This window comes from Mustela nivalis, assembly GCF_964662115.1.
Source record: "Mustela nivalis genome assembly, chromosome: 1".
NCBI classification, from domain to species: domain Eukaryota; kingdom Metazoa; phylum Chordata; class Mammalia; order Carnivora; family Mustelidae; genus Mustela; species Mustela nivalis.
Window position 1 is genome coordinate 202,406,846 of NC_139020.1, and position 19,601 is coordinate 202,426,446.

Consider the following 19,601-nt stretch of genomic DNA (forward strand, 5'->3'; position numbering starts at 1 on the left):
ATCCCTGCCTCATCCCAGCACACTGAGACCAAGGCCTGGCGGGACCTTTCTGATTCTACTAGTGTCTAGAACCTTCCCCTTTGGCCTACCCTGAGGCCACTCTAACCCCTACACATTATACCCTCCCCCCATGTCCCAGGCTCTTCACTTTGGCCGGAGTTTGAATCCTGCCCTGCATTTCCTCCAACTCCTGCCCCTTTCTGGAACCCCGGGCAGGTGGCTTCACTTCTCCAACCCCCAGTTTCCCCATCCTCCCCCTGGTTAGGTTCTGGTGAAGTATGGCAATTTACACTATGTCCCCTGTATCGGGCAAATGTTCAACATACATCCAGCGAAGACTGAATAGTCCTCCTCACTCATGTCACCTTCCCCACTGGACCATGGTCCCACTGGAGCTTGGCGCACACCTGGTGCTCTGGCAAAGTTGGCTGCTGGAATGGGGAGGAGGTCTCCCTGATCTGCTGCCTCCTGCCGGCCAGGGCGGTCCCTGCCAGCGGAGACTGATGCTGATGTCCTCAGGAGGTGTACCCAACTGAGCTCGGGCTTAGGAGGGCTACCGGGCTAGAACAGTGATGGGACCAGCTCGGCTGGATCCCCACATCCATTCTGGGCCCTGGAGTCGAGCGGCCACCTCCCATGCTGTGATGACCCGTGTCCCATAGCCATGCAAAACCAGGCAGCAGCTGGGTGGGTCCTGCTTTATTCAGAACTGGCAAGGACCCCTCTCCTGGTTGCTCCATGCCCACCGGGGGCCTGGGGAGAGTTGGGGGGCCAGGGGACCAAAAGGAAGCTCCTGGCTGCCCCCCGCCCCAGCTCCAATCAGGGAGGAAGCGGGCGGTGGCCCACCCCTGCCCTCGCCTGCGGTCCGGCCCTGTCTTCTGCCCAGACAGTCTGGGTGGGGAGAGCCCTGGTCCACTCAGCCCAACTCAGCTTCGGCTCCTTGAACTCCAAGAGGCGCCACTGTACAGGGCTTCCTGGATGGCGTGGAGGTGGCGGCCACACGATGGCCAAGATTGAGGGGTCTGGTGGTGGGCAGGGTTAGTCACCCGCAGTCTGAAGGGGCCACAGGTGGCCACTGGCATGGGGGGCTCCGGGCTGCCTGATCCAGGGGTCCGGGGCCAGGCCGAGGCGGCAGGGGTGGTGGGGGTGGGCGTATGGCTTGGGCGATGAGGCCGGGCAGGGCCTGCAGGGAGGCGCCCAGCGCATCCAGGCGGCTCTCAAGGGCGGCCAGGCGGGCCTCGAGCTCCTCGTGCTGGGCGTGCAGCTCGGACATGAGGTCGTACAGGACATTCTGGGTCTGCCAGAGACAGAGCAGGAGAGAAAGGAGAAGCCAAGTGAGAGAGAGGGAGGGACAGACGCAGAGAGAGACGGGAGACCAGCGCCAATAAGGTGGGAGCCCACTAAGAGGGACCCAAGTGGGAGATGACTGTGAGCGCACCCTGACCCCACAGGTCTCCTGCTGTACCCCCGTTGCTTTACCCCAGGAAATGGGAGGAGAAGAGGCAAGAGGAGAGACAGGTCTCGAATGCGGGGGACCAGCAGGCCTGAGGAAGGTTGGAGGAAGTCCTGGGGTGGATGTGGCCAGAGCCGCCCTGAGGGGATGGACTGACCACGAGGCACACGAAGCCCAAGAGTGGTCTTGAGGTTGCCTTCGCACAGGGGAACCATGGCCTGCAGAGCTGGGGTCGGTGGGGGGTGGGGCAGGTTCTGGGCTGACACTGCTCCAGGCTGGAGATGTGGTTGAGAGGGAGGAGGTTCAGCTGAGAACTGTCCCCCCTGCACTCCACAGTAGGCTGAGGAGGGGACAAGGGTCAGCGATGGGGCAGGGGTATGGAGCCGGTTGGCAGCCATGACAACCGGACTCCAAGGCTCTGACCCAATCACAGACCAGGGGGCAGAGCAGCTATGACGATGACCATCGCAGCAGGCAATGGGATACCTCCAGCACCTCGACTGTTCCCCGCAACCCAGCAAGCAGCGGCCGGTTCTGCTGCTGTCCAGAAGGGCCCCGGGGAAAGGAAGGGAAGGCCAGCGGCTCAGACAGACCTGGGTGCAGTGCCACTCTTGCCACCAGGTGGCGATAGAACATCGTTCCTCGTCTCTGCCCGCCTCTCAACATTGACCAGACCCCCAGGCCAACAGCGGCTGACCATCCCCTGGCCTGAGTCCGGAGGAGAGATGCTGAGGTGGGAGAGAGGCCCCCTCCTGACCTCGCTCCTCGGGAGGGGGACAGGATGAGGCAGCTACCAGCATCTTGCTTCCTTCCACCCCAGCCTCTCCCTCCCAGCCTCTGTGCCCAAGCCTCAGTGGTGACCCCACCATGTTTTGTTACTGGCCCACGCACGTCAGCCCCAGGGTGAACACACCCTTTGGGCCCCCTCTTCCACAGTCCCCAGGGCCACAGGGTAACATTTAGAGGCGTCCAGCCTCTGATGATTTTTTTCAGGCTTCTCTGAGGTTTCAATTCTTCAAAACTTAGAAGACACCTCGTACTTTGGTCGGGGATACACAAATTAAATCAGCAGTCTTGGGTAGGAGCGCATTAAAGTTTTAATACTGGACGACATTTTAACCTTGTTAAATTTTAAACATTAGGAACCCCTACCATCCTATCCAATTAAAGCCTTACTTCAAAGCAGGCTTTGTTAAATGTACTCTGAGAGGGGCGTACTGCCGTTGATAGCAAGGTTTAAATAACTTTGAAAAATTCAAACTTCAATCATCTGTACTAATGGAAGAAAGAGCGATATAGATGATCCAAATGATAATAACCAGTACCTGAGTTATTCAAAGGCATTTCCTATGTATTTCTAGCTCTAATCTCATATGACATCAAATTAGTTTGGTGAGGGTTTCTGTCTGCTCTCAGGATTATGTTCTTTCTACTACCAACTGAGTGATTTCTTCAGGGATCCACAATATGGGTTTTTTTTTCCCCCCCTTCTATAATGTTTCTTTCCAAATTAAATTTATGTAGGTTAATATTATACTGCATTTCTCTTGATAATGTTGAAGAGAATGAGTCCAAAACGCTCTGGGTATAAGAAGGAGAATAGGACTTAACATCTTCCCAGAGATAATATTAAATGAACCTCAGCCTAATTAGCTAAATAAGGGGGAGGGAGCCAGTGAGCAGAGTTCACGCGTGAACCACTCGTGGAAGGTAGGCCACTGCTCAGAAGGGAGTTTAGGACAGTGGGGCGCATATGCTAAGAGCCTGCCTGACAGAAGTTGGGTCAAACGTCCCATCTTCTGGAGGATGAATAAAAAGTGGGAAATGCAGTCAGGCTTGATAATAAAACCAGCAGAGAGATTCGTGTGTAACACAAACGGGTCTTAGAGAGCTCTGGCCACCAACTTTAATCTCCCGAGGGAGGCTGAATTGCTGCACAAATGAGCTTTCTGCTGATTCTAGAATCTGAATTTATATCCATCGCGAAAGAATTTTGTTTTTCTCTTCAGTTTTGGAGGCTGTATGTAGATCTGCCTAAAACAAAAGGGCACATCCCCAGTTTAGCCCACTAATGAGATACTCTGATGAAAGCTATTTTATGAGATACTGTTTTTTAAAAATAAAAGAGCTGCAGAGTTGGGGCTGGTCCCTGCCTGCCTCGCTCGCACCCCTGGCCTGCGTCAGCTGTCTGTCCTCCTGGCGCCACCACAATTCCTCCCCTGGCAGGAGGTGGTTCAGTTCTTTTTGGAACACCTCCCTCTCCTCCCATGGGGGCCTGAGCAGCCTCCTGTGGGCCTGAGGAGCTGCCCACCCCCCCGCCTCTGCCCTGCTCACCTTGGCCAGGTCCGCGAGAGTGTTGGCCTGGTCATTCAGCTTCCCCTGCTCAATCTTCACGCTCCGGAGCCTGGGGGACAGATGGGTGGGTGGGGTTGTGGGCGGAGGCTGCAGGGGGCAGTGGGGTCCTTCATGCACCCGCCCCACGTGGGGTCGTTTTGTGAGCCATGCAGGGGGGGATGGGGTGGGAGTTAGCATCGGGCCCCATGCTCTTGGTTCCCTCCCAGCACACATGGGGTGGCAGGGCCTGGGGGATGGCTAAGCCACCTCCCACAGTGTTCCCCTTTCTGGTCATGTCCCCTCGGGCTCAGTCAGGATGTCCTGGGGAACCTGGACCCTCCCCCCACCCCCACCCCTGGCCTAGGTGAAGGCTGCACCGGGTCTGCAGGGTGGCTACAAGCCCGGGCCACGGCCTGAGGCCAAGGGGTGGTAGCACTCCACAAGCTGCCCTGGGCCTGTGCCCCTGCCCCGTGCCCACCATACACCCCCACCCCCAGGAAGAGACTTACTTCTGAGCTCTGGCAGGACCCGGCAGAGCAGAGAGAAATCACAAGGCAATTTTAACCTCAGTGCCGCTGGGTTGGCTCGTGCCCAACCCTGCCCACCTCCCGCCCGCACAACCCCAGGACCAGGCGGGGGGCCCCATGTGGCTGCGGGGGCCGTGCCAGCCCCTTAGGGATGCATCTCTTCTCTGCCCCTCCCTCCAGCAGGGCCCCCCAGCAAATGCAGCTGCTTTCAGCCTGTGGTCCTGCTGTATCCTAGTCTGTGCCAGAAACCTGGCCCCATGGTGGGGCATTTAGTCCAGAGAACTCTGGCCATGCTGTTTCCCAAGGCGGGTGACAAGGCTCAGAGAGGCAAAGCCAGTGCCCACTGGCCTTCCAACAGGATCTGAAACTATACCTGCCACTGGGCCATTGCACCTTGGCCTCCCAAATAGCTGCCCACAGGAAAGGGGGTGGGGAGGTGGCTATACAGTATCCTGGACCCTCATCTCCATCCCTGGTGTAGTGAAACCGGCCCAGGGAAGCGGTTCCAGGTAAGGCTCCTCCTCACTGCTCCAAGCTCGAATCCCTGCATGCCCACATATGACAGATGCTTGGGGAGGCCGTCAGGGCCCACCTATGCTGGGTACCAGGATCCCTGATAGGACCCAGCCCTCGGTCTGGAGAAACACGGTGGGTACAAACACCCCCAGCCCTAGAGGTCTGAGGTTGCCCCGAGTGGAAGTCGTGGTCTGCCGAGCTCTGGGGTGCCTCTTCCAGGGAACTCAGTCTTGACCTCTTTGCAACCTCCATGTTATGTGTTGAACAGTGTCCCCCCCGCCAACCGAAAAAGACATACTGAAATTCTACCCCCCAGCACCTCAGAATGTGACCTTATTTGGAAACAGCGTCTTTCTAGATCTAACCAAGTTAAAATGAGGTCCTAGGGTGGGCCCCAAAGCAACATGACTGGTGTCCTTGTAAAGAGGGGGAAATTTGGACATAGACATGCACAGAGTGAGGATGATGGGAAGACCCGGGGGGAAGGCCATGTGAACACGGGGGACTGGAGTGATATATCCAGAAGCCAAGGGCGCCCTGAGGCTGTCAGAAGCTAGGAAGAAGGCCTGGGACAGATCTTCCCCTAGCGCCTTCGGAAGGAAAATGGCCTTGCCAACGCTTTGGTTTTCGACTTCTGGCCTCTGGAACCATGAGATTATAAATTCTGTTGTTTTGGGGCACCTGGGTGGCTTGGTTGGTTAAGTGCCTGCCTTTGGATCAGGTCATGATCCCAGAGTCCTGGGATCGAGTACCGCATCGGGCTCCTTGCTCAGCCAGTACCCACTTCTCCCTCTGCCTCTGCCTGCCGCTCTGCCTGCTTGTGCTCTCTCTTTCTGAAGAATAAATAAATAAAATCTTAAAAATTAAAAAAAAACCTTAAAATAAATAGATGGATAGATAAATAAATCTATAAATAAGAGTGGGACAGTCTCACCCTAGAACAAAGGGACACAGGTAACTCATAGAGCAGGTGCCTTCTTCCCCAGACCTGGATCTCCTCAATTCCCATCCTCCCACTTTCCTCCAACAACCTTCTGGAACATTCCTTGGGACAAAGCCAAGGGCAGAGCCATGTCTGTGTCCCCCATGCCTGGCACACCAGCTGGCATAGGAAATGCTGGTATGATAAGCAAATGAACGTATCGAGGGTGGTATCAATGCTAGCTCCCATGTTTATAAAATACTGGACAGCAGGTAGGCATGGTCAAGTCCCCAGCTGTGTTTGATCTATATGTTATCACTGGAGGAAAGATACATTAATTACCACTGCCTCCACTTTAGAGATAAGAGAATGAAGCTTGGAATAACACAGTCACTTGCCCAGGTCCCCACACTTAGGTGGCAGATAGCAGACGGGGCCCCAGTGGTCGGTAAACACCTGTAGGAGGGTCAACAAAGAGGGGTCTCTGTCCTCAAGGGCCTTGGGGTCTTGTGAGGAGGTAGGACTGAGACCTGGACACAGTGAGGTTGAGTAAATGTGGGACCAGCTCCTCTCCCCACTTTTTAGATGATGGTGGGAGCAGACACAGGGGCAGGGGGTGGGGTGGGCGTGAACACCATGTACCCAGGGACTATGCCAGGCATTCCTGCCTATCATCCCATTTAGATCTCCCTGCAGTCTTGTGAAGTAGAGACCGTTATCATTCAAAACCAATCTAGTTATAACAGTAAACACAACAAATGTAAATGGACTAAACTCTGGAGCTAAAAGACAGTTAAAAGCCCCAGGAAACTTTGGGGCCAATGGACCTGCTTTTTATCTTGACTGTGGCAATTATTTCATGGGTATATACACTGATCAAACTTTTTTTTTTTTAAAGATTTAATTATTTGGGGACACCTGGGTGGCTCAGTTGGTTGAGCAGCTGCCTTCGGCTCAGGTCATGATCCCAGTGTCTTGGGATCGAGTCCCACATCGGGCTCCTTGCTTGGCAGGGAGCCTGCTTCTCCCTCTGCCTCTGCCTGCCTCTCTGTCTGCCTGTACTCGCTCTCTCTCCCTCTATCCCTGACAAATAAATAAATAAAATCTTTGAAAAAAAAAAAAAGATTTAATTATTTGTCAGAGAGAGAGAGAGAGCAAGAGCTCACACAAGCAGAGGGAGCAGCAGACAAAGGGAGAAAAGGAGGCTCCCCGCTGACCGAGGAGCCCAATGAGGGACTTGATCCCAGGACCAACCCTGGGATCGTGACCTGAGCCAAGGGCAGACGCTTAACCGACTGAACTACTCAGGCCCCCTATGTCCCATACATCCTATATGTGGCTACTAAGCACTTGAAATGTGGCTGGTCAGAATAAAAATGGACTATAAATATATAATACACAATAGACTTCGAAGATTTAGTGTCAAAAGCTTTCTAAAATAGCTCATTATTGAGTTTTACATTAATCATATTAAAATAACGTTGCATATATTAAATGAATATATTAGAATTTATGTCACTTGTTTTCTTTTACTTTTTTTAAATGTGGCTACTAGGAAACTTAAAATTACACAGTGGTTTACATGATAGTTCTAGCAGACAGTGATTGGCATATTAGAGCCTAGCCCAGGCCAAATCTGGCCAGCTGCCTGTTTGGGAAAAATAAAGTTTTATTAGATCATGGCCCACCCACTCCTCTTTACTGCATTCCTGCTACAACAGAGAGTAGAGTAGTTGTGACAGACTGTCTGGTCCACAGAGCCTCAAATATTTACTCTCTGGCCCTACAGATAACATTTGCCAACTCCAGCTGTACACTGGAGGGACTTAAACTTAAGCCTAGGGTACCTCCCAGACTCCACTATAACCGGTGTTGGGTGCAGCCTATAGGATTTTTATTTTAATTTAATTTTATTTTATTTTATTTTTTGCCTGTAGGATTTTTAAAACCCTGTGGGTGCAAGTAGCCAAGGATGAGAACTACTTGACTAAATAATTCTCAGTACAAAGGGACAACAGAGAAAATCAAATAATTTCTAATTACCCTACATGAGCACATGTATCAGGACAAAAAGTTAATTCTGAGCTTCCTGGCAGCCAAAGCAAAAAATTGCTTAGTATCTAAAAGGTAAAATAATTTTGGCTCTTCTGGAGAATAAAATATGCTTCTTGCCATTTATGTTGGGTGGGTTGACTGACTTTTCTTTTTTTATTATTTTATTTGAGAGAGAGAGAGAGAGAGAGAGTATGTGCACAACTGGGGGAAGGGCAGAGGAATAAGCAGACTCCCCACTGAACAGGGAGGCCGATGTAGAGCTTGACCCCAGGACCCCGAGATCATGACCTGAGCTGAAATGAAGGCAGACGCCTGATCAACTGAGCCAGCCAGGTGCCCCTGGGTTGCCTGACTTATCCAAGGTGATTACCCTAGACAAGTGGTGGGCCCATCACTGCCTCCTTCTGACCATCCACCATCCCACCCAGCACAAAGGCTTCAAACCCCAGCCAACTGACCACCCGGAATGGGAGGGGCCATGACAAGGCCACGCTAGCTGTCTGGCCTGGCCCGTAACCTCCTCCCAAGGACCACAGCTGCCTCTGCACCAGGTGGACACAGAAACGTGAGCGGGAAAGGTGCTGGACTTACTGATGGATGGCTTGGAGGAACTTACGCTGGTGTTTCCGAACCCGGGCTTGGTCTGGCTTCTTCACCAGCCTGGTGTGTTTGTAGATGAGCCACGTCTCCCTGAGAACGTTAGCAGCGGCATTTTTTACCTGGGGCCAGAAAAAGAACAATTCCTCAAGGTAGGCACAAAATTGTAGAAGGTTCTGGGAACTTCCAGAAGCTGCCAGAAACTCTTAGAAATTCCTGGAAATGCCCCTCTGGGGTCCTGGGCCTGTAAAGTGAGGCCATGTTTAGCCATCCACATCTGCGCTCTGTGGGTGTGTGTGTGTGTGTGCACATTTATATCATTTGGCATGGGCCAGACCTGTTCTATACACCTTTCAAATGTTAAATCAAGGAATCTGCACATGCTGGCATCTCTCTCTTTAAACATGGGGAAACTGAGGCACAGAGAACTGACCTACCAAAGCCTGACAGCTTATAGATGGTATCTAGCTGCCCTGGCCCCAAAAGGCTTGCCTCTTGCTTGTGGTTCAGGGTGGGGTGAGGCCTGGGCATACAGGTGGACACCCAGGGCCACTGCCATGTCTCTGTACGTGGCTCATGAACATTTGCACGGGCAGCAGAGCACGAGGCAGTGCAGTGGCCTGTGGGCACATGGACATGCCCGCTGTGTAGAGGTAAGGCGGGGAGGGTCTGCCCTTGATAACTGGGAGAGGAAGTGGCTGCGATGGACGTCTTTACCCGCTTGGTGAGCTGAGTGTCCATCATGAAGTTGTGCACGTGTTTCTCTGCCTTGGTGAGCTCCAGTTTCCGGGCCACCACGGCCACCACGAGCGCTGTGCAGCCAGCCCCCTGCATGCGGAGGGTGGGGAACACATCAGTGTCCTGCCTCATGTAGGTCCCAGGCCACACCCTCCCTCCTCCAGAAAGCCTGCCCTGATTCCTACCTCACCTTTCCCCTCCAAGCCCACAGTGTTGGCAGATCCCACCTGTTGAGGTCCCTGATTCCGAGTCCCACCGGCTTAATATCAGTTGAATGTCTTATTTGATTTCCAAAGGCCCTGGGAGGTAAGCCCACTCTTACCCCCACAGAGCAGAGGGGGAAACTGAGGCTCAGAGATAAGAAAGGGAGATGGAAAGGGACGATCTGTAGGTGAATTCAGCACTGGTGACAATGGAGGAGGGAGGATTTGGAAGCATTTCCACCCAGGCTTTGGGGTCTGGGTGCTGGGGACAGAGACCCCGAGGATAGATCTTTCTACATTCGCGGGAGGGGTCAGCTGGCAGGGTGCGAAGGCAGTGTGAGGAAAGGGGGGGGCATCTGCAGGTAGGAAGAAGCAAAGTGGGGGTCCCTGGAGGTGGGGAACGGGAGGGGAGGATGCCTCCGCAGTGGCAGACTCCCTGCTTGATGCAACCACATTCCCCAGGATGCCGTGAATGGCAGCCAGACTCGTGGCTAGTGGAAGAGGTCAGAGCGGTCCCAAGAGAAAGGAGAGGGCTGACAGGGGGAGGGAGGCTGCACGAGGTTAACATGGGAGGGAGGGGAAGGGTGTGCCACCCAGGAGTGGGAGCCGCGGAGCCTAGGACACCCAGGAGGGGTCATCAAGCCCCAGAAGTGCCCAAGGCAGGTGGCAGGAGCAAGCAAGGGCTGGTGGTCCCCATCTGCACTGAAGACAAGTTCCTGTGCCTCACCTGCCCGCTGCTTCCTCCTGAGGCTGCTGCCTCTAAGAAGGAAGGAAGGAGAGTCTGAGCTCAGCCCTTGGGACTTGGGGGGCGGTGGGGGGGCCTAAGAGGTCTGGGCTGTAGTTCAGTTTTTCTTCTGGATGGAAGGCAATACTTATGGGGAGGGGGAGGACAAGGGCCAGGGACACCACTGCACGGTCCCGGGCAGGTCCGGATGGCCATATGCCCAGCCTGAGCGGGATGGGCACAAGGTCACCCTGTGAGAAAACCCTGTCACGGGTTCCTGGAGTTCCATCTTGGAAAAAGCCCGGCCCATGGGGGCAAAGAAATGTGCTGGAAACCTCCACGTGGGGTCCTGCGAGTGAGCCCCGTGTTGGGCTCCACGCTCAACCCTTTCCCTCTGCTCTCCTTCTCCTCCCTGCTTGTGCTCTCCCTCTCCCTCAAAGCAACAAGCTTGGGACCGACCCCAGCACGACTGTTCGTGTGTGCACCAGGCGCACCAGGGAGCAAGCTCCGGGCCACACACGGAGCTCATGTTCTGGTAGGAGCCAGGTCCCAGAGAACGGAACTCAGCTTTTCCGTTTTGTCTTGGGCTTTTGGGTTTGACCTCACATTACCCGACTACTTATCTTTTGTTCATTTGCAAAGTTCATTTGCTTGTCGTGGGGGGTTGGACTGCGGCCGGTCTTTAGTCTTTTCCCCTCCCTGCTCTTGTAAAATAACATAAGCAAATCGCGTGAAGCCATTTCATAAGACAGGGGCCATATCAGCTTGGCCAGAAGGGAGGCTCCTCTGGGGGGGGGGCAGGAAGAGGATATGGACCCCCAGCTTTTGCCCAAACAGCTTAGAGGGGATGAGGGGTGAAGAGAGGACAGAGCCACGGGCCTCGGGAGACAGTGATCACTGGGCACAGTCTACAAGCCACGAAATGGGATGGGCAGAGGCATTGCAAGACAGCCCCCACACCCCCACCCCCCAACCCCATCTGCAGGGGGAGGACACTGTCGTGGGGATGGCGTCTTGTTTTCACAAGAACAAATGCATCTCTGCGTGCAGAGATTAGGAAGGAGAGACTCCAAGGACCGGCCTGTGATGGAAGCTGGGGGTGGGACCAGATTAGCGTCTCCTGCCTGCTGGTGTTCACTGGTTGTCACCAATGAATGTTATTGACTGCGGGGAAAGGAGTAGAGGACTGTGCATCCAATGAGTCATAATTCAAAACATGGAAAAGCATTTGTGAAGGAGGTAGAAGTTTGGAGAAAAAGGTTCCAGAAGGAAGAGATGAGCAGGAAGACTGGTGATGGAGTCAGGGAAAGAAGGTGCCGGATGTCAAAGGCTGCCCACACCCATGGATGGCCTTGAGAAGTCTTTGGGGGAGACGGGGAACTGCCAGGCTGCACTGAGTCACAGGAGACAAAATTCACACCACTGGGGTTCAGTGGGGTGCCTGGGATACCCGAATTGTCAGGCAAGGATAGGGAATTGGAGGTGTTGACTGGATGTCCACACTATTCATGTTTCTAGGCATTTCATGTAAAGGAACAGACTTGAACCTTATAGTGAGCGGAGGTAGGCACTGGTTACAACTGGGGAAACTGAGGCATGGAAGTATCAAGCTCCTAGCCCTGGATGCAAGGGCCATGAGCAGGCTGCAGAGAATAAAGGGCAAAGAAAACTCTGTTCTCAGTAGACCACAGCATCTAGTGCTGTGTGCACTACAGGAGCTACAGAGCGAGGGCTGGAAGGAGCCAAGAAGAGATGCCCCCAGGAGGCCCGAGGGTGCAGATTCTGAGTGGTGGCAGAGGTAAGGAGGAAGAAGGTGAATGGGTTAGGATGACACAAGAAGGAACTCTGATGCATTATTGTTGGCAATGGGGTGAGCTCCCCACCAGCAGGGGGCATGCAAGGGCCCTCACCCTTACCATGATGCCAGTGAGCAGGCACACGCCCTTCCCGCAGTAGGTGTGGGGCACCATGTCACCATAGCCGATGGAGAGGAAGGTGATGGAGATGAGCCACATGGCCCCCAGAAAGTTGCTGGTCACTTCCTGCTTGTCATGGTACCTGCGGGGAGCCAGGGAAAGCCCAGTCAGTCTACACTGGTGTCTCTGCCATCACCCCTGGGGCAGGCAGCACCGGAACACCAGGGCCCTGGGTCCTCCCAGCTGTGTGGGGACCTTGACTGCAAGAAGCTGACTGCTTTGAGAGCTCAAAGTAATAAAGGTACCACTTTGAGCAGTGAGGGGGGTGTTTATCAGCCTCCTGAGGGTCCCATGGGGCAGAGGGCACCCACACTCTCCTCCCAGCCTCCCTTCCAATCCCCACCCCCGGAGCTACTGTCCAGGACGTGTGCCCTCCCCAGCCCCAGTTATGGGGCAGAGTGGGCCAAGGGAGAGTACGCCCGTACGTGTCCACATGTGTCCACACTGTGCACACAATCCCCGTCCCAAAGACAGACACACAGACAGACGCAGACACAGGTGGCCACGGGCACCAGAAGCAGCAGGGAGTGGAGGCGAGGATTCAGGTCAGACACCGGGAAGAACTTCCCCAGCCAGCAAGGCCCCATGTTGGGAAGAGGACCATGTTTTGGGCGGGGGGGGGCAAGGGACATGGTTTTGTCCCTGGTCAGAGCTAACACTGTGAACCTGGTCCTGTGGGCTATAAACAAGTTCTACCCACAGTCAGCCTAGGCTGGGGGTCTGCGGGGTTGGTCAAGGGTTCTGCTCTAGCCCAGCCCCCAGCCTGCACAGCCCTTCCAGCTAGGACGCTTTCCAGGTGACCCACTCCTTCCCAGACTTCAGGCCCTGAGGGGGGTGTTCAAGGTCAGAGGTCAACTGAGGTGGCACAGAGGGGGGTGGGCCTCTTCTGTGGGCAGGGATAGGACAGGGGAAGCTGGGGGCAGGGGCTGGAGCCAGGGGCTGGAAATGGGGAGGTGACAGAGGCCCCAAACGGGGATGGAAGGGATGGAGAACTTTCCAGCAGGACTGATGTCTGGGACTCCCTGCCCAACCCTGGGGGCTGAATGCCACTCTGGGCGCCCCTGCCTGGGCTGCCAGTCTTCTTGCTGGCTGAGGGGGACCTGGGGCTGAACCCCATCTTTCACTGAGGTACCTACCTAAGCCCCAAGTTACCCTGGCCTCTACCTCTCGGTCAACCAGCACCTGACACCCAGGGGACAAGAGGAGAGGGAGGCCCTCTAGTGGTGGGCAGGGGAGCCCTGGGCCTGGCTGGAGCTGTGGTGGGGACTGCAGGATGCCCCAGAACTACTTAGGACCAGGAAGTGGGGGGCATGCGGGAGGCAAGGGGTGGGGTGGGGGGTGGGACAGAGCCACAGGGGCGGAGCGAGGCAGGCGAGGGGGCTTCGAGTAGCATCATAGGGCTCGGAATTTAGGATTGGCTGCCCCCCGGTCCTGCCCCGTTCCCTGCCCCAACCTAGGGAGCCCTGCAATGATCCACACAGCATCTTGAGGGTGCCCAAGGAGGGGTGCCCCTCTCACTCTCCAGACCACACTCCTGACAGCGTGGGGTATGGTTTGTGGGTACCGGCCTCGCAGTACATTGGGAGTCCAAGGAGACCTTGACAGGTCTTGAGGTGGTAGGCCCCAATGACAATAAGGCCAGGGCCCTCACCGACATGAGCCCCACAACAGGCTGAGGCAGGGGCCATGGAAAAGGGCCTAAGCGGGGGGAAGGCTGAGGTCCTGGGGGGCAGGTCCAGCCCAGGGATCTCATGGGAAGCCCAGTCCCAGCACCACGTGCCATAGAACCCTCCAGGGCCTTCCCCAGCAAGGCATGAGGTAGAAGAGTCTCCTTCCCAGGCAAGGTGCCCCTGTGCCCTGAGAAGCCCAGGGGGACCCTCCTTTTCCTGAAGCACCCTGCGGGTCTCCAGAGCCAACCAGGAATCAGGCCTCAGGAATGTCCCTTTGCCCCAGAGCCTCTGTTTCTTCATCTGGAAACTGGGTTGATGGTCTACACCTTCCAGGGTTGTTCAGAACAAACCCTGGGCAGGGAGAGTTGCTGAAGGCTGGGCCGGTTTTTATTTACCCCAGACCCACTCAGCTCTTGGGAGATGCTGTCCCAGTCCCCCAGGGTCAGTTGTCCAAACAAAACCCTCCCCAACCTTGGACACAGGACCTCCAGGATGCCCAGGGGACATAGCCGGAGAGCAGCCTGCCTCCCGCTGTCCTTGGCCTTGCTCCAGACTTGCCTGCCCGGGCCCCACTGGGACTCTGGGCTGGTCACAGCCACCCCGCCTCACCTCCCTATGCCCTCCCCGTGCGGCAGCTAATCTTAAATTCCTGGCGGGCAGACGGCAGCAGCTCTGTGCACACAGCTCGGTCAAAGGTAGGACTCACATGTTTTCCCTACAGTCCGGTGGGGCGGGCAGAGGGGAGAAGGAGAGCAGGTTAAATTGGTGATGGTGGTTGTGGGGGGAACAGGCAGAAATGGGGCCATCCGGCTCCGGCTGCCTCCACCGCCCGGGGCCGGAGGTCGGAGGTTGGCTGCTCACTGTGGAGGAGCGGGGAGAAAGCGGATCCCAAGACCCCCCTCCCTCCCAGGGGGAGAGGGCAGGGGTCCCAGAGGAGTATGGGTTGGGGGACAGGCTGAAGTTCGTGGGGTGAGGGGCCTGTGCGTGAGGGATGGTCTCTGGGGCCAGGAAGTGGGGCGGGGCCGGGGTGAGCCCGGTGGGCGGGGACGGGGCTGGAGGGGGCGGGGCGTACCTCTCACAAACACGCACAGTCCAGGCAGCGATGATCCAGGAGGAGATGCTGAACACGAGCAGCACGGTGCCCGGGCAGATGGTCATGAGAGTCTTCATGACGAAGCGTGTGTTGAAGGTGATCTTGTTGAGCGCACCGATGCTGCGGCTGGAAGCGTCTGTGAATATCTTGCTGTGCAGCAGCATGACGCGGCCCAGCAGGTAGAGGCGCAGGAACATGGGCACGGACAGTAGCACGTCCACATCGGCCTCGGCCGCCGACGGCGCGTACGTGAAGGCCAGCCGCGCGGTCCACGTGAAGCGGTAGTGGCCGGGCACCGGGTGGATGGCGCACACGGCCAGCTCCAGGGAGATGAGGAAGACCCGCTCGCACGTCATGGCGATGCGCCAGTCGTCCGCCCCGTTGTCCACCATGAACAGCTGCGGGAGGAGGGCGGGGCGGGCGTTGGTGGGGCTCAGCCTCGTGCCCATACCCCCTCCAGACCCCAGCCCCAGCCGGAGACACACACCCCCAGCCCCGCCCCTCGCTTGGCTTTTGCAAGAAACTGGCCTTGGAGTGCGAAACTCCCTAGCTGTCCCTAGCTGGCGGGGTTAGCCACAATCCCAATTAAATGTGGGACAGGCGTTCCCGAAAAAGAAAATGCAGGGTTACCGATGACCTAGCAAGCGCGCGCGCTCCTAGGTACAGAGGCGAGAGAGAGGAAAACAGGCCTTGGAACAAATCCTGGTACGTTTACAATTGTGCAAAGTGTAAACAGACCCAGGGTCCGTGTAAGAATGAATGTATTACCAAAACGGGGTCCTTTGGTGCAATGGAATATGATTCAGCCATCTGGGGGGGGGGGTACCTGGGTGGCTCAGTTGGTTAAGGGTCTGACTCGTGATTTTGGTCCAGATCATGATCTCAGGGTGGTAAGATGGAGCCCTACATCCAGCTCTGTGGGTCTGCTTGAGATTCTCTCTCTCTTCCTCTCCCTCTGTCCCTCCCCCCACTCTCACTTTCAAATGAATAAATACATTTTTTTTTTTTAAAGGGGAGGGGTGCCAGGCTGGCTCAGGTCCTGTCCTGGGATCAAACCCCATGGCAAGCTCCCTGCTCAGCAGGGAGTCTGCTTCTCCCTTTGACCACCCCCCTCGCCTGTTCTCTGTCAAATAAATCTATAAAATCTTTAAAAAAAAAAAAAGGTGTGTGTCGGGGAAGAGCTCTGGTACTTGCTACAACGTGGAAGAACCTCGAAAACATGCTGAATCGAAGAAGGCTGTCACACAAGGTCACCCCCCGCAGCCGAAGGGGCAACGAGGCCAACCCAGCGGGCGCAGAAGCTGGAGCGCTGAGCTCAGGAGGATCATTCTCGAACAAATCTGATGGAATGTAACCCTACCAGCTCTCTGACTTGCTGAGCACCTGACACCTTTTCTTCTTTCACCTTTTTCTCTTTGGGAATGGGAAAGTCTACCCTATGTCTGCCCCAGCCCCATAATCAGGGAGACAGTGACTTGTCTGGCTCTCGGCTAGAGAAGAAGTGTGCCTCAGTCGTACCCATAAATGATACCTCGGTGAGGCTTGGGACCTGGAGTTGCTGCTGGGATGGAGTAAGACTCTGCAGGCTGTTGGGATGCAGTAAATGGACTCTGCTTGGGAGGGGGACAGGAACTGGAGGGATGGCCCCGCTGGCGGAGTGTTCTAGACTGACTCGAGTCCCCCCAAAATTCGTAAGTGAAAGCCCTAAGTCCCATCATGACTGTGTTTGGAGAGAGGGGCTTCAAAGGTTAAATGAGGTCATCTGGGAGGGGCCCTGATCCTACAGGACAGGTGTCCTCATAAGACGAGGGCCACAACCATGGATGTGCACACACGGAGAAAGCCATGAGTTCACAGGGAGAAGGCATAGGATAGACATTCCCGTTCCTAAAGGGGGCTTTGTTGTGGCAGCCTGAGCACACTCACACAGTGCTTCTTTTTTTGTTTTTGTTTTAAAGATTTTGTTTATGTGAGAGCAAGAGAGAGAACATGCATGCGCACACCCACGAGCAAGGGGAGGGCAGAGGGAGATGGAGGGGGAAAGATGGTCAAGCAGACTCAGCACTGAGCTGAGCACAGAGCCCAGCACTGGCTCGATCTCATGACCCTGAGATCATGGCCTGAGCCAAAACCAAGAGTCAGATGCTTAACCGACTGAGCCAGGACCCGTGGGCTTCATTTTTGAGTGGTTGAATCTTACTCCATTGTATGCCCATAAGACATTTTATGTGTCCATCCACCAGTTTTGGGTTATGTCCAGTGTTTGGTTACTGTGAATAAATAATGGTACACAGGTGTACAACTTCTGTGTGGATATAGGTTTTCATGTCTCTTCGATGTCATGGAATCGCTGAGTCGCATGGTACCTCTGTTTCACTGTATGGGGAACTGACTGTTGTCCCCAGCTGCTGTGCCTTTAGAACTGCTTCCTTCCAACTCATGGATCACTGTTCCCTCCACTGGCCCTCACCACATGCCAGACCCTGGTTGTCTCCAGGGATGTCTGTGGGTGGTGCAACCCAGGCAGGATTTTCCTCTACCTGTCTCCTGCCAAACCATGGCTGCTTGAGGTCAGAGGTCAGAGGCCAGAAGCCAGACTGAGGAGCCAACTCTGATACCCTCTGGCATCCCCCGGCCCTCATGCCAGCCCCAGGTGGCCTCTGCCTGCTGTGCGCACAGGTGCCCAACGTGCCCTGAGCTGGGCTCTCTGGCCCACTGAGATTTCGATGAACTCCCGAAACAAGAGAACAGACTCTCTGACATCTAATAACCCTTTAAATGCGGGGTCTGATCAAATAGGAACAGAAGCCTGGTGTCACAAACACTGGTTTCCAAGGCTGCCAAACCTCAGAAGACCAGGGCTGGGAAGGTGCTTTCGAGTGCCAGCCCCAGCTCACCTCCTCCTGCTCCCTCACTGTTCTCCCCCCCACTCCCTGCAGCCAATAATCTCTGAAAACTGAAACACAGGCATTCCAAAGAAATCTGGAGTGATCTAAAGCATGTGTCTTCACAGAGATCTTTTTTCTTTTTTCTAGGAAGAGGCTCTTGGTCTTTTTATGTTTTAGGGGGTTGGGGTCCTGGGTGACTGGTGTTGGTGGGGGCGGGGCACAGGGAGGGGATCGCCCGGGCCAGTGGGGCACTGACCTGGATCTCCCGGGCGTGGTACAGGACGACCAGGCCCAGCAGGATGACGGTAGAGAGGCTGATGAGGCATTTGAGTGCAAATGAGTACAGGGACTCCTGGGCAGAGAGAGAGAGAAAGAGAGAGAGAGAGAGAGCAGAGGGCAGGAGGACAAGGATGTTGGGGGGCAGGTGGCCCTCCTGACCCCCACCTGGGCTCTCTATTCAGGAAGCCATGCTTCTGCCCTTACTCCTTAGGCCTGAGTTGACAGCAAGGCTGGCTATACTTCGGAGCTTATAAGGCCTGGCCTTCTAAAGTCCCCGCGTGTGGCCATCTATGAGGCCTGGCCTCATGCAGGCACAGGCTGTCGCGGTCTCTAAGGCCTGGCCTCCGTCTCCTTCCCTGTTTCATCGTTGATAGCTGGTATGCCGATCTCTCTCGGTCCTCACACAACCTCGGGGGGCACAAGGGGACACAGAGCCAGACTCATAACCCAGCCCAACCACTCTCAGAAGGAGAAGCTCTTTCCGGGCTCTGGGGCCCAGGTCTTCTCTGGGGCTCTCTTATCCTGGGCTGGCTCCCAGGCCAGGGTGAAGCCAGGGTGTGGCCTCTTGATGCAGGGCAGAAGGAATGGGCTGAAACCTAACTTCCCCTTGGGCAGCCTGCCCAGTACTCCCCGCCTCCGGGGCCCCCTCCTCCCAGCACCCTCCACCTACTTCTCCTGTGGCCAATGTGGTCCCTGACCGGTGCCCAGGGAGTGATGGGGGGAGCCAGGCAGGCCCAGAAGGGACTTCCCTGGGGTGCGGAGGGGAAGGGCTGTGCCTACCTTGGTGTAGACCCCCCAGGACAGCTCCGTCTCGGTCACCATCACAACGATGCCGAACATGCCAAAGATGAGGGCGTAGTCGCTGAGGCGCTTCCGCTTCTCAAAGAGCGCCCGCCGGTGGCCCAGGCGGTGGCCCACGTTCGGGGTCTTCCCGGAGTCCCTCCTCCTGCCTGCCTCATCCTCTTCATCATCTTCCTCCTCTTCCTGGTCCTGGGGCTGCCCCCGGGGACTGCCGGGTGAGGGCCGGGCTGGCTCGCTCTTGGCCACCACCACCTGGAGGCTCGGGCCATGTGGGGGCTGCGGGGGGTGGCCAGCCTCGGGCTCCGAAGGATCTCTGCCCTGGGCACCCAGCCCACTGCCCAGCGGCCGCCCCCCGCAGCCATTGTGGCTGTGGCTGTGGCTGTTCATGACTATGTGGGCGCCGGGGTTGGGCTCGCTGTAGGCCGCCCGGGGCCCAGCATGGCTCAGAGACTGGGTGCCCGCACTGACCTGAGGGGGCATAAGGGACACAGTCACGGCAGGGCCTGGCCAACGGACCAGAGGGCCAGGGACCACTGCCACCACCCCAGAACATTTTGAGGCTCAGGAAGCCATGAACCCAGAGAGGCTGACATGTGGGATGGCCATCCCAAGTCAGCCCACAATCCTCCCCTGCTCAAAAAACCTCCCAAGGCTCCCCAGTGCCGTTGCATGAAAACCAAAATTCTCCTTGTGGCCAGAAGGTCCTCTGTGGTCTGGCTCCTACCCACCTCAACCTTCTCCCTCTCCCCAGAGTCATTCCCTTCCAGCCCCATAAGCATCCCCATCACCAGATATGACAAGCCTGGTCTTGCCTGGGGTCCCTGC

The 19,601-nt window shown here is 56.0% G+C and overlaps 1 protein-coding gene across 3 annotated transcripts in view; it reads right to left on the reverse strand.

Moving 5' to 3' along the window:
- Window positions 1-684: 684 nt before the first annotated feature.
- KCNN1 (potassium calcium-activated channel subfamily N member 1) overlaps window positions 685-19,601 on the reverse strand; it is a 30,051-nt gene continuing 11,134 nt past the window's right edge. For 2 of the 3 annotated variants that reach the window (XM_082709513.1, XM_082709512.1), the window contains 8 exons: window positions 18,756-19,244; window positions 17,953-18,048; window positions 14,788-15,206; window positions 11,986-12,127; window positions 9,122-9,232; window positions 8,399-8,526; window positions 3,788-3,857; window positions 685-1,297 (listed from right to left, as the gene is read on the reverse strand). In XM_082709513.1, coding sequence (XP_082565639.1) covers window positions 1,043-1,297; window positions 3,788-3,857; window positions 8,399-8,526; window positions 9,122-9,232; window positions 11,986-12,127; window positions 14,788-15,206; window positions 17,953-18,048; window positions 18,756-19,163 — 1,629 coding nt within the window. In that variant the 5' untranslated portion in view covers window positions 19,164-19,244 and the 3' untranslated portion in view covers window positions 685-1,042. The remainder of the gene's footprint in view (window positions 1,298-3,787; window positions 3,858-8,398; window positions 8,527-9,121; window positions 9,233-11,985; window positions 12,128-14,787; window positions 15,207-17,952; window positions 18,049-18,755; window positions 19,245-19,601) is intronic. The other variant, XR_014305252.1, reaches the window with a different exon arrangement.